Below are 12872 nucleotides of genomic sequence, written 5' to 3'. Positions count from 1 at the left end.
GTGTCACGTGCTGCAGCTGGAGCTTAGCCAGCATCAGTTGGCTATTGTTTAGCTGGAGCTCTCATCGTTAGCACGTAGCGTTAGCTCCATAGAACAAGGTAGATATTTATTCTGTTCAGATGTTTGGTTTGGAGTCTGATATTATTGTTTCATCGTGGAATTTCCACGGGTTCTCGCTAGTCTATATTTAAAATAAATCCAACCTCTGTTCAACCCGGAAGAGGAGCCAGAAACACTTCCGGTCACCGATGTTTGTGTTCTTCCCGATAAGTACAAATTTTCTCATTTTATCCTCTAAAAACAAACATTAACTCCGCTAATGTTCGTTAGCGTTAGCTGAGCCCGGCTAATGCTCGTTAGCGTTAGCTGAGCCCGGCTAATGCTCGTTAGCGTTAGCTGAGCCCGGCTAATGCTCGTTAGCGTTAGCTGAGCCCGGCTAATGCTCGTTAGCGTTAGCTGAGCCCGGCTAATGCTCGTTAGCGTTAGCCGCAGGTAGCGGCTGCCTTGAGCGGAGCGGCCCGCAGGATGAGCTCCTCTGCTGGCCTCCACTCACAGCTGGCCGCCGTCATGGAGGCTCTGGTCCACGCTTCAGTCGCGGAGCTGAAGAAGCTGGTGGAGGACACCCCGGAGGCCCGGGGCAGTGGGCCGGGTGAAGAGGAGCCGCCTCCAGCGGCCAAACAGTGGGTCTCCAGCCGGGAGAGGATGGTGAGGAACCGGCTTCAGGTGTCTGTGGTTTGGGGTGTCTGGTTTGGGGTGTCTGGTTTGGGGCGTTTGGGGTGTCTGGTTTGAGGCGTCTGTGGCTGAGGCGTGTCCTGTTACCCCTTCAGGTGCTGTTTGCGTCGGTCATGGAGACCCTGGGGAACGAGGCTTTGGGGAGGATCCTGAACATCCTGGACAACGTCCGACTTCAGGTGGAGACCAGGGGGGGCAGCAGACGAGAGACCAGAGCGCTCAACGTCCTCAGCCACGCCCACGTGGGTACGTAGCAGGCCCCGCCCCTGATTCAACCCTGTGATGATGTCACAGCGGCGTGGCGTGACCTTTGATCCGTCCCTTCCAGAGATGGAGCACTCCTACGGCGCCCCCCTGCAGAGCATCAAACCCTCTCAGGTGAGACCCCCACAGGTTAAACCTCTGAGCGGATGCTGGTGATGCGTTCACTGACCCGATGGAGATCTGTGTTCCACAGCAGCCACCAGAACCAGAAGGAAGTCCCTTCATCCTGGCCGTCAGCATCAGAGACGAGCGCGGCCACGTCGACCTCGAACGCATCGCCGACAGTGAGTAGCTGAACGCGTCACCCCTGAACGCGTCACCCCTGAACGCGTCACCCCTGAACGCGTCACCCCAGAGAGCGTCACCCCAGAACGCGTCACCTCTAAGCCGTCGGGGGATACTGGACAGCTGATCCTCCTCTACGGACGCGTCTCACCAACGTCAGGTTGTGGGTTTGTTTCCCCCCTACAGGAGCTCAGCTGGAGGCTGAGAAGTCAGTGGGCGGCGAGGGGGAGGAGCCATCCTCCTGTGGTGGCGAGGGGGAGGAGCCATCTTCTTGCAGCGGCAAGGGGGAAGAGCCGTCTTCTTGCAGCGGCAAGGGGGAAGAGCCGTCTTCCTGTGGCGGCGAGGGGGAGCAGCCGTCCTGCGGCGCCTGCGGACAGACACTCCTGCGGCACCCGGCGCCCCTGATCCACACACGTGCCGCAGGCGAGCGCCGCCACGCGTGTCCGCAGTGCGGTAAGAGCTTCGCCAAGCGGTCGCACCTGACGACACACGAGGCAACGCACAGCGGTGCGAAGCCGCACGGCTGCGACGTCTGCGGCCGCCGCTTCAACCTGCCACACAACCTGCGCCGCCACGCCGCCACCCACGCCCGGAAGAAGGCGTTCACCTGCAGCCTGTGTGGGAAGGGCTTCACGCGCGCCGTCACCTTGCGGGCGCACAGGCTCATCCACAGCGGGCTGAAGCCCCACCCCTGCCACCTGTGCCCCAAGACGTTCCGCCATGCCTCCAACCTGAAGAACCACCTGCGGGTCCACAGCGGCGCCCGGCCCTTCGGCTGCGACGTCTGCGGGAAAAGCTTCCGCCAGGCCGTCAACCTGAAGATCCACCGGAGGGTCCACACAGGCGAGCGCCCCTTCAGCTGCGCCGTCTGTGGGCGGAGCTTCAGCCAGCAGAGCAGCCTGAACGCCCACGGCCGCACCCACTCGGCGGCGCGGCCCTTCGCCTGTGGCGTCTGCGACAAGACGTTCAACAACGCCAACAGCCTGAAGCTGCACCAGCGCGTGCACACGGGCGAGCGGCCCTATGGCTGCGACGTCTGCGGGAAGACCTTCAGCCAGGCCAGCCACCGCTCCACCCACCGGAGACACGCCCACTCTGGCGGCAAGCAGTTCATCTGTGACCGCTGCGGCAAGACCTACTCGGGCCAGCGCAACCTCAGGCTGCACAAGTGCAGCTACGCCTGAGGCCACGCCCCCTCAGGTTTGAAGCCCCGGGGCCGGCAGGTGGACACGCCTGCTAGAACAGGTCAACCAATCAGAGCAAGCATTCTGAAGTGGGTGGAGCCTCAATGAGGTACCGTCTCAAACGTCTCAGTTCTTCAGTCGGCCCTCAGATCACATGACGTGGTGAACCTGATTAGCTTGATTAGCTTAGCACTAGCCTCAGCGCTGAGATAGCTACATGCTAATGGTTAGCTGCAGCTATTAGTGTGCGTTTGGTTCGGATGATTCTGACTCTCAAAAAGGATTGAGTAGCACCAAAGCCACGCCCACTGAAATGCAGTACTCTGATTGGTGTTGATGAAACTCAACCGTTTCAAATTTACAGCTGCTGTGATCAATTATTTGTCATTTGTTTGCAATAAAAGTAACAAAATTTTGGAAAGAAAGAACCTTTGAGTCCAACCGATCACGTCACCTGTGCTTCTTATTGATCAGCAATAGACATATTGATCACCAGCGTCTATGTTCTAGAAGGAATTAGTTAACCTTTACACAACAGCCAGAAACACATCCATTTATTTTATAGAATAGGTAAATATTTACTATTAACAGACTAATAAAATCAAATTATTTAGAATAGTAACCCAAAAATTCACCACGGATTTATTAGTCATAAGACAATGTCCACTGCTGACCCTTTACTAAAAATTACAAAATCACACAACACAAAATTAATTGTAAAAAATTACATCTTATTTATTCAATGTACTTGTAATATTTTACATTTTGATATAATTACGTTTTTATAAAAAATAATAAAATTACATTTTATTACATATAATTTATTACATTTTGTTAAAATAAAATTACAATCTACTCTATAAAAAATGTAAAATAAAATTACATTTTATTATTCTATGTGATTTATTGTTATTTTTATTGGGGCGGCAGTGGCTCAGCGGTAGAGCAATCATCTTGAAGACCGGATCGCCCAGCCATTGGGGGTTCGATGGCTGGGCTGACAGTGGGAGGTGTCGGCTCACCTACAAGATACTCATTGGGACGTGACCCATCACTCCACCTCCCTTGTACCTCTGTATGTCCTCTCTCTATACTAATTGCATGCCTACAGGCCCCCAGTGTGTGCTGTGTTCAGGGGCCTGTAACCTCTAACCCCTGTGTGTAATATATACACTCACACATACATGTATATGTACACTCACATGTACATATACAGTACATGTACATGTGAGTGTGAAGTGTAAAAAGAATTTCCCCAAGAGGGACAAATAAAGTACTGGTTATTATTATTATTACATTTTGTGAAAATAATATTACGTTTTATTTTTAAATTACATTGTATTTATTAAATGTTATTTATTTCATTTTGTTAAAATAAATTTAGAATAATTGTTTTTAAAAATTAATTATAAAATTAAATTACTTTGGCATAAAAACGACCAAAGTCTGTAGGTTCTCATTCATCCAGGTCGTGGTTGTTCCCAGCGGATCGACTAACAGCTTTTGGATAAAAATTGCCCACGTGACGCCAAACGCCTACGTCACCGGAACTCTCAATATGGCGCCTGTGGGGCGCGAGCTCCTTCGTCACCGGGGCGGGTGAGGTGAGGGACGGGGGGGGGGCGCCGGGACGACGTCACCCGCCGGCCTGAGGGCTCGCGGGGAGTTTACCGACAACCGGAGCCGCGGCGGTTCGTTTCACCGGGGGGTCGGACGGAACGTCCCGAGGTGAGCCGTGGACAGGTGCAGCCGGAAGCTAGCGGGAGTTACCTTCAAAGTAAAACCTGTGCCGTCCTCCATTACTCCTCCGCCTTCAAAATAAAAGACTACCTGAGGCCTTCACCAGCACCTTCAAAATAAAAGACTACCTGAGGCCTTCACCAGCACCTTCAAAATAAAAGCGGCTTTGCGTGGCGTGACAGCGGTGGTCCTGGATGGACGGTCGTCCTGGAGACGCCCCGCCGCGCCGGGGTGATGACGGCTCCGAGGAGGTGGCCCTCCACTCCCAGGAGTCAGATGACAGCCAACAAGAAAGCCAGGACCCCGTTGGGGGCGGGGCCACTGCAGGTCACCTGGGGGCGGCGGCCTTTAAGATGGATCCAAAGCCAGCGAGGGTCACGCTGGGTGCAGACACACATGACAGAGAGTTGACCTCTGACCCGCTGGAGGTCAGCTCTAATGTCGACGCCTTCAGCCCAGTGGGTGGGCGGAGCCTCCCTGTCGCCTCCCCTTCAAGAAACACGTTTGAATCCGGTCGCAGTTGGGGCGCCGCGGGTCAGCCGACGCCGGACGCAGAGCTCCAGTCCAGGAGGCCCGGCATCGTGGACTACTTTAGCAGGTGAGTCCCGCCCCTCCAGCATCCCCAGGTGCTCCTGTGCGTCAGCTGACGGCTCAACTTCCTGTCCCAGCAGGAAGCAGCCGCCCCCCACCGGGATCAGCGTCGCCGGGTGGAAACTCTTCGGTAAAGTTCCTCCCAAACAGAGTCCGTCCAGACACGCCCGGGTCGTCCAGCAGGTACTGACCGCCACTTCCTGTCACATGACAGATCCAACACCCAACCAAACAGCAGGTCAACGCCCATCAGTCCGTCTGACGGACAACCGAGAGAGTGAGCGCTAGCAGATGAATGTGTCCACTCTCTACAGAGCGTCCTATTGGTCGCTGTGAGTCACATGACCTGGTGAGGCTGGTCTGCTGGTCCCCTGGTGGACTGGTTCTGGTCCTGGACCAGTGGACCTCTGACTGGGGAACTGGAGTTCAGGTTCTGGTCTCATCCTCCATCCTGTCTGTCTGCACTCAGCCGTTGTCATGGCGACGTCTTGTGATGTCATTCCAGGACTATGAGGCGCGGCAGGTAGCGGCCCGCTGCTCTCCTACCCATCATGCCGTGGGGCAGCAGAGCAGGAAGAAGGTTGACTTGGAGCCGTCGTCAACAACAGCGCTGATCCTGGAGAACAGACCGCCGTAGGCCCACTTCCTGTCTGTCTGCTGACTTCCTGTTTGTGCTGACTTCCTGTCTGTCTGCTGACTTCCTGTTTGTGCTGACTTCCTGTCTGTCTGCTGACTTCCTGTTTGTGCTGACTTCCTGTCAGTTTGCTGACTTCCTGTCTGTCTGCTGACTTCCTGTTTGTGCTGACTTCCTGTTTGTGCTGACTTCCTGTCAGTCTGCTGACTTCCTGTTTGTGCTGACTTCCTGTCAGTCTGCTGACTTCCTGTCTGTCTGCTGACTTCCTGTCTGTCTGCTGACTTCCTGTTTGTGCTGACTTCCTGTCAGTCTGCTGACTTCCTGTTTGTGCTGACTTCCTGTCAGTCTGCTGACTTCCTGTCTGTCTGCTGACTTCCTGTCTGCTGACTTCCTGTCTGTCTGCTGACTTCCTGTCTGCTGACTTCCTGTCTGTCTGCTGACTTCCTGTCTGCTGACTTCCTGTCTGTCTGCTGACTTCCTGTCTGCTGACTTCCTGTCTGTCTGCTGACTTCCTGTCTGCCCGTGCTGATGGCGGTGTGTTTGCTGCAGGAACCTCCCGGCCAAGTCGGCGGTGGAGACGCAGAGACACCGACGCGAGTACGAGGAGATGGTGGCCGCCGCCAAGAGGAGAGGTGCGTTAGATTTTTCACCTGTGGCTCGCGGGGGCGGAGCTACGGAGTCAGACCGCCATGACACTTCCTGTTTGTCCGTCAGAGCTGAGAGACGCACAGAGACGACAGCAGCAGGACGAGCAGCGCCGCCGCCAGGAGGAGGGCGTGTCCAGCGCCGCGCTGGTCTGGGACCAGATCATCCTGCCCCAGTGGGACGCCATGTAGGCCAATAGCACGCCAGCACCAAAGCCAGTGATGTCACTGACTCTCTGTGATGTGGGTTTTTGCTGTGGTTTTCCAGGAAGTGGAGTTACTGCACCCGGGACCTGTGGTGGGCGGGGCTACCCCCCAGCGTTCGGGGGCGTGTCTGGAGCCTCACCATCGGCAACGAGCTGAACGTCACAGCAGGTGTGGGACATGGAGGACGCGTTGATGCTGAGCTGTGATTGGACACAAACCTTCCTCCATCTCTTCCTCAGAGCTCTACCACATCTTCCTGTCCAGAGCGCAGGAGAAGTGGAGCGCCAGCCAATCACAGGCGGGCGGCGACTCCGGCCTGGCGCTGATCGCTCAGGACATCTCCAGGACCTTTTCGTCTCTCTGCGTCTTCCAGAAGGTCAGCAGAGTTCACATGAGACTGACCACTGGTTCAGACAGGAAGTAATTCAGGCTTTTATTTTGTAGGGTGGTCCTTACCACTCGCTGCTGCAAAGCATTCTGGGAGCGTACGTCTGCTTCAGGCCTGATGTGGGATATGTGAGTCACACAAGACCTGTCACTGGAGACCTGGTCCCAGTCTGACTCTGCGCTGGTTTAGTCTTGGGTTTAAGTCGGGTTTGAATCAGATGTGAGTCAGGTTTAAGTCGGGTTAAAGTCAGGTTTAAGTTGGACTCACTCCCCCAGGTCCAGGGGATGTCTTCCGTCGCCGCCGTGCTGCTGCTGAACACCGAGGAGGTTGCCGCCTTCGTCGGCTTCTCCAACCTGATCAACCGACCGTGTCAGTTGGCGTTCTACCGCGGCGACCACCAGCTGGTACGACACGCCACACGTGTGTGCCTCTAGAGCAGGCGTGGCCTTGACCCCCCCCTCCTGTTGCCCTCCAGATGCTCGGCTACTTCCAGGCCTTCCAGGTGTTTCTGGAGGAGCTGCTCCCTCGTCTCTTCCTCCACTTCCAGTCGCTGGGTCTGACCCCTGACCTCTACCTCATCGACTGGTGAGTGCTAGCCTAGCCTAGCCTAGCCTAGCCAGGGTTTGATTAAATTAACTATGAACTATGATCACATTAAGAACACAAATCAACACCACAGGAAGTTCACTCTTTTGACCCCGCCCCCAGGATCCTGACTCTCTACTCCAAGCCCCTCCCACTGGACGTGGCCTGCAGGGTGTGGGACGTGTTCTTCCGGGATGGGGAGGAGTTCCTGTTCCGGACGGCGCTGGGCATCCTGCGGCTGCACCGGGACGTTCTGCTGCACATGGACCTGGTTGGCATCGGTGAGCTAGCGCCTCAGGACTCGTTAGCCGGCCCCGACTCGGACCTGTTGGACAATGGTTCTGTCGTGTCTGCCTGTAGCTCAGTTCCTGTCCCGCCTACCGGAGGAAGAGCAGCTCTCTGATAGGCTGTTCTCCTGCATTTCAGCCACGCCCATGCTGAGCAGGAACAGGACGTGGAACCAGGTGAGTCCCGACGAACGCCTCTGAGGGTTCCCGTTAGCGTGCGTCTCTGGGACGCTGATCGTGTTACCCGCCGCAGTGAGAGTTAGTCTGACATTATCACCGTGACCCCAAAAAGATTGAGAAGTTAGAGAAGAACCAGGAGACAAAAAAATAAAATAAGAAACAGAAGTTAATGAAGAAAAACAGATATTACCGCAAATATTACTGCAGGTATTACCACAGTTGTCACTACAGGTATTACTACAGATATCACTACAGTTGTCACTACAGGTATTACTACAGATGTTACTACAGATATTACTACAGATATTACTACAGGTATTACTACAGATGTTACTACAGATATTACTACAGATGTCACTAGAGATAGTACTACAGATAGTACTAAATGTGTGTGAAGGTTCTGTCAGCTTTTTCCAGTGTCCACAGGAGAAAATATGAATTAAAGGAAAGAAAACTATTGAGTGAAAAACAAAAATGAATTAAACCTGTATTACATCTTTCTTAAATTCCAAAACTGTTTTTTAATGACTACCAGGCTTTAAGATTTTGACAAAAATAATATATGATTTTACTCTTTTCTTCATGTTACTGAACCAGCTATGTTGTTATTAATAAAACTACTAAATTAACAGTTCATTCAGTTTTATATTGATTTATTGGTTAAACTCAATCCTTCTACCATATACTCTGTTATTACTGTTGGGATGTATAAACATCACACATTTTATTGAAGTATATCCCAGGATGCACTGCTTTCTTGAGGTAACATGAACTCTGACCCCATCAGAACCAGACTGTCGATTCGCTTCTCTGTGCAGGTTCTGACTTCCTGTAGAGCGAAGAGGAGCGTCAGCTGATCCAGAGGTCACCGGGAGGTCACCGCCACTACTACAATGCTCAAGGTGCAGGGCTGACCTGGGTCACCTGTTCATCGGGTCACCCGTCCATCGGGTCACCCGTCCATCGGGTCACCCGTCCATCGGGTCACCCGTCCATCGGGTCACCCGTCCATCGGGTCACCCGTCCATCGGGTCACCCGTCCATCGGGTCACCCGTCCATCGGGTCACCCGTCCATCGGGTCACCCGTCCATCGGGTCACCTGTCCACTGAGCTGCAGGACTGTTTTATTTAAAAAATGTATTAAAAACTGAATTGAAACAGAAAATCCTGTGAACACGCACACACACACACACACACACACACACACGCACACACACACACGCACGCACACGCACACACACGCACACACACACACACGCACGCACACGCACACACACGCACACACACGCACACACACACACACGCACACACACACACACACACACACACACACACACGCACACACACACACACACGCACGCACGCACACACACACCGTAAACAGAGTGATGAAACGTCTCCATCCGTTCAAACATTAAACGTTTTTAACGTGTTTTTACTGAACTTCCGGCCCCAGGGGTGTGACGTATATTTTGAGCGACGAGAAATAAAAATATATACTTAAGTATTGTATTTTATTTTTCATGATCGCACTAAATAAAACCGATCGAACACTTCCGGTCGGTCCGAACGTTCTCCCCGGTGGAAACGGAACGCGGTCCTCCCGCCGCTGGTGTCGCTGCTCCGCCTCCAGGGAAGCACTTCCGCCTCCAGGGCGGTACTTCCGTTAAGTGTTTCCGGGTCGTGCGTGACCGTCTCTTCCACGCGTGGAGGCACGAACGCAGCTTTTTTACCGAACCCACCGGCAGGAAGTCCGGACCGGCGCCCGTGTTCCGCCATGGCTCCGGTGAGTCCCGCTAGCCTCCCGTTAAGAACCGGGCCGGTTCGTTCTGTCCCGGGACAGATCGAGGATCCGATCGGTACGCTGCTCACCGGGACCGGAGCACCGGTTTACTTCTTCCGGTCCGGCCCACCGTCCACACCGCGAGGCGGCGGAGGGACCGCCGGTTCCGCGTCCGCGTCTGAAACGGGATTTCTCCGGTCTGATGTGACGTCATGACCCGTATTTACGTTCAGAAACAGCATGGACGTGACGTCATGTGTGATGGTGGAGTTACAGAATCTGATGTTGGTCAGAGGCGTGTTGACGAAACATTTTTGTTTTGTTTATTGTATGAAATCTATTTTATTATTTCTTTTATGATTTATTATTATTATTAATTTATTTATTTTATTTGATTGTTTACTTCAATTTTATAAACTGTTTTAATCCCCAAAGGGAAATGTCGACAAACATGCAGGCAGACGTGTCGACAAACATGCAGGCAGACGTGTCGACAAACATGCAGGCAGACGTGTCGACAAACATGCAGGCAGACGTGTTGACAAACATGCAGACAGACGTGTTCACAAACATGCAGACAGACGTGTTCACAAACATGCAGACAGACGTGTTGACAAACATGTTGACAGACCTGTCAACAAACATGTTGACAGACGTGTCGACAAACATGCAGACAGACGTGTTGACAAACATGCAGACAGACGTGTTGACAAACATGCAGACAGACGTGTTGACAAACATGCAGACAGACGTGTTGACAAACATGTTGACAGACCTGTCAACAAACATGTAGACAGACGTGTTGACAAACATATTGACAAACATGTTGACAAACATATTGACAAACATGTTGAAAGACATGTTGACAGACGTGTTTACAAACGTGTTGACAAACATGCAGACAGACGTGTTCACAAACATGTAGACAAATGTGTTTACAAACATGTAGAGAGACGTGTTTACAAACATGCAGACAGATGTGTTGACAAACATGTAGACAGACCTGTCAACAAACATGTAGACCGACGTGTTGACAAACATATTGACAAACATGTTGAAAGACATGTTGACAGACATGTTTACAAACGTGTTGACAAACATGCAGACAGACGTGTTCACAAACATGTAGACAAACGTGTTTACAAACATGTAGAGAGACGTGTTTACAAACATGTAGACAAACGTGTTTACAAACATGTTGACAGACCTGTCAACAAACATGTAGACCGACGTGTTGACAAACATATTGACAAACATGTTGAAAGACATGTTGACAGATGTGTTTACAAACGTGTTGACAAACATGCAGGCAGACGTGTTTACAAACATGTAGGCAGGTGTGTTTACAAACATGCAGACAGACGTGTTGACAAACATGCAGACAGACGTGTTGACTAAGCGTGCTGGCGTGCCCCTCCCCCCAGCCCCGCTCCAGGAAGCGCGCCCCGTCGTTCCGCCGCCTGCTGAGGACCAGCGGGGTGAAGCTGGAGAACAAACTGAGGACCCGTCAGCAGAAGCAGCAGAACGTCGCCAGGAAGCAGCGCAAGGAGCAGAAACGCCTCCGCCAGGCGTTCAGGGCCACCGCCCTGCAGACGCCCCGCCCCCTGGAAGTCTACAGGAAGACACCCGGTGAGCCCGCTGACCGTCAGGGGCTTCTGCTCCCATCATGCACTGCTCACCCATGTTCCCCTGACAGAGGAGGAGCAGGAGGAGGAGGAGTTCCTGGAGAGTCTGCCCACAGACATGATGGAGGAGGAGCTGCAGGAGATGAGCGCCGCCTTCATGAGCAGAGACCTGTCGTCATGGTAACACCTATACACACACACACACACACACCGTCAGCAGGTGTAGGAATGGAACACACACGCAGTGACTCCTTGTTTGCGCATTGGGGCGTCCCAGCGGGGCGGAGCACAGCGGCCGGAGGCGGAGCGACCCGGTGCGGAGCTACGAGAAGGTCGCCAGGACGACCAGGAGGATGGAGGAGACGGAGGTCATCCACCTGCTGCCCATCAAAGACCGCACAGGCGTGGTCCCCCGCAGCATCACCAGAGGTAGGGGCCCGCCAGACTGATCAATACATCCATCGCTGATCGATCAGAATGATTAATCAGCTGATCGGCTTGTTTACAGTCATTACAGAGCAGCCAGAGGAGGAGGAGGAGGAGGAAGAGGAGGAGCCACAGGAGATTGATGATGGTACACACAAACACACACACACTGTTTTCTGTTTGTTCTGTTTCCATGGTAACCACCTCACTCTGTGAGTGAACTACTTCCTGACGCCGTGGCGTTGACACACGCCTGTAGCCTCTCATGCCTGTAGCCTCACATGCCTGTTGCCTCACACGCTAGCAGCACATGCCTGTCACGTGTCCTCCTGTCCAGGGGGGGCGCCGCCGGCCGTCGCTGCTCTCACCCCCCAGCAGAGGCAGCAGCTCCGAGCTCAGACCATCCAGGAGAGGAAGCAGCGCATCGCCGGCCACGGCGCCGCCATCGTGTCCGACCCCGTCGGCAACGTAAGGCTGGGCGTGGCCGAAGGGCGGGGTCACGGAGCCGCATGAGGCCGACTGACCTGACGCTGGGCGTGTCTGTGTATCTGTGGGCGTGTCTCAGGTGAAGCGGCTGAAGCAGCTGCGGGCGATGCTGATGGAGGCGGACCCCAGTGTGGCGGTGACGGTCAGGAAGCTGGTGATGGTGTCACTGATGGAGGTGTTCAAGGACGTCACGCCCACCTACAGGATCCGCCCCCTATCCGCTACAGAGAAGGACGCCAAGGTAGCTGGCCCCGCCCCACATCGACAGGAAGCAGCTCTAAGCCGCCGTTAGCTGACGTGTGTCGCCCCCTACAGGTGAGGAAGGAGACGCAGCAGCTCAGAGACTTCGAGGAGGGGTTAGTGTCCCAGTACAAGTTCTACCTGGAGGAGCTGGAGCAGACGGTCAGAGGTACACACACACACACACACACACACACACACACACACACACACACACACATAGAACACACACACACATAGAACACACACACACAGAACACACACACATAGAACACACACACACACAGAACACACACACACACAGAACACACACACACACACACACAGAACACAGAACACACACACACACAGAACACACACACACACACACAGAACACACACACACACACACAGAACACACACACACACACACACACACACAGAACACACACACACACACACACACACACACACACAGAACACACACACACACACACACACACACACAGAACACACACACACACACAGAACACACACACACACACAGAACACACACACACACACCTGTGGCGTGTGTCCTGTCTCCAGACTGGCAGCAGCAGAAGAGGAAG

At 53.5% G+C, this 12872-nt stretch overlaps 3 protein-coding genes across 10 annotated transcripts in view; all 3 read left to right on the top strand.

Annotated features, from left to right (window-relative positions):
• The first annotated feature begins 525 nt into the window (after nucleotides 1-525).
• On the top strand, nucleotides 526-3762 carry si:ch211-207i20.2 (uncharacterized protein LOC568537 homolog). 2 transcript variants are annotated; one of them, XM_068304887.1, is made up of 5 exons: nucleotides 526-705; nucleotides 828-978; nucleotides 1061-1110; nucleotides 1193-1280; nucleotides 1468-3762. In XM_068304887.1, exons 1-5 carry the CDS (start codon nucleotides 526-528, stop codon nucleotides 2463-2465), a joined length of 1467 nt encoding a protein of 488 aa, XP_068160988.1. In that variant the 3' UTR covers nucleotides 2466-3762. The 2 variants fall into 2 exon arrangements, with proteins under 2 accessions (XP_068160988.1, XP_068160987.1); XM_068304886.1 differs by having other exon boundaries at nucleotides 1190-1280.
• A 260-nt stretch (nucleotides 3763-4022) lies between these two features.
• Nucleotides 4023-9088, top strand: LOC137588285 (TBC1 domain family member 12-like). 7 transcript variants are annotated; one of them, XM_068305257.1, is made up of 13 exons: nucleotides 4023-4803; nucleotides 4874-4979; nucleotides 5302-5429; nucleotides 5980-6062; nucleotides 6145-6262; nucleotides 6343-6449; nucleotides 6521-6657; nucleotides 6726-6797; nucleotides 6945-7073; nucleotides 7145-7254; nucleotides 7378-7535; nucleotides 7681-7718; nucleotides 8540-9088. In XM_068305257.1, exons 1-13 carry the CDS (start codon nucleotides 4400-4402, stop codon nucleotides 8576-8578), a joined length of 1629 nt encoding a protein of 542 aa, XP_068161358.1. In that variant the 5' UTR covers nucleotides 4023-4399; the 3' UTR covers nucleotides 8579-9088. The 7 variants fall into 7 exon arrangements, with proteins under 7 accessions (XP_068161358.1, XP_068161355.1, XP_068161356.1 ...); XM_068305254.1 differs by having other exon boundaries at nucleotides 7615-7718; nucleotides 8540-9085; XM_068305255.1 differs by having other exon boundaries at nucleotides 4877-4979; nucleotides 7615-7718; nucleotides 8540-9084.
• A 274-nt stretch (nucleotides 9089-9362) lies between these two features.
• noc3l (NOC3-like DNA replication regulator) overlaps nucleotides 9363-12872 on the top strand; it is a 7952-nt gene continuing 4442 nt past the window's right edge. The window contains exons 1-9 of the mRNA XM_068305253.1: nucleotides 9363-9508; nucleotides 10930-11134; nucleotides 11202-11310; nucleotides 11408-11559; nucleotides 11639-11704; nucleotides 11894-12024; nucleotides 12122-12283; nucleotides 12358-12451; nucleotides 12850-12872. The exon at nucleotides 12850-12872 is cut by the window's right edge and continues 153 nt beyond it. Coding sequence (XP_068161354.1) covers nucleotides 9500-9508; nucleotides 10930-11134; nucleotides 11202-11310; nucleotides 11408-11559; nucleotides 11639-11704; nucleotides 11894-12024; nucleotides 12122-12283; nucleotides 12358-12451; nucleotides 12850-12872 — 951 coding nt within the window. The 5' untranslated portion in view covers nucleotides 9363-9499. The remainder of the gene's footprint in view (nucleotides 9509-10929; nucleotides 11135-11201; nucleotides 11311-11407; nucleotides 11560-11638; nucleotides 11705-11893; nucleotides 12025-12121; nucleotides 12284-12357; nucleotides 12452-12849) is intronic.

Source organism: Antennarius striatus, chromosome 21, assembly GCF_040054535.1.
Source record: "Antennarius striatus isolate MH-2024 chromosome 21, ASM4005453v1, whole genome shotgun sequence".
NCBI lineage: Eukaryota > Metazoa > Chordata > Actinopteri > Lophiiformes > Antennariidae > Antennarius > Antennarius striatus.
Note: the sequence above shows the minus strand (reverse complement) of the source record. Positions and strands in the feature narration are given on the sequence as shown.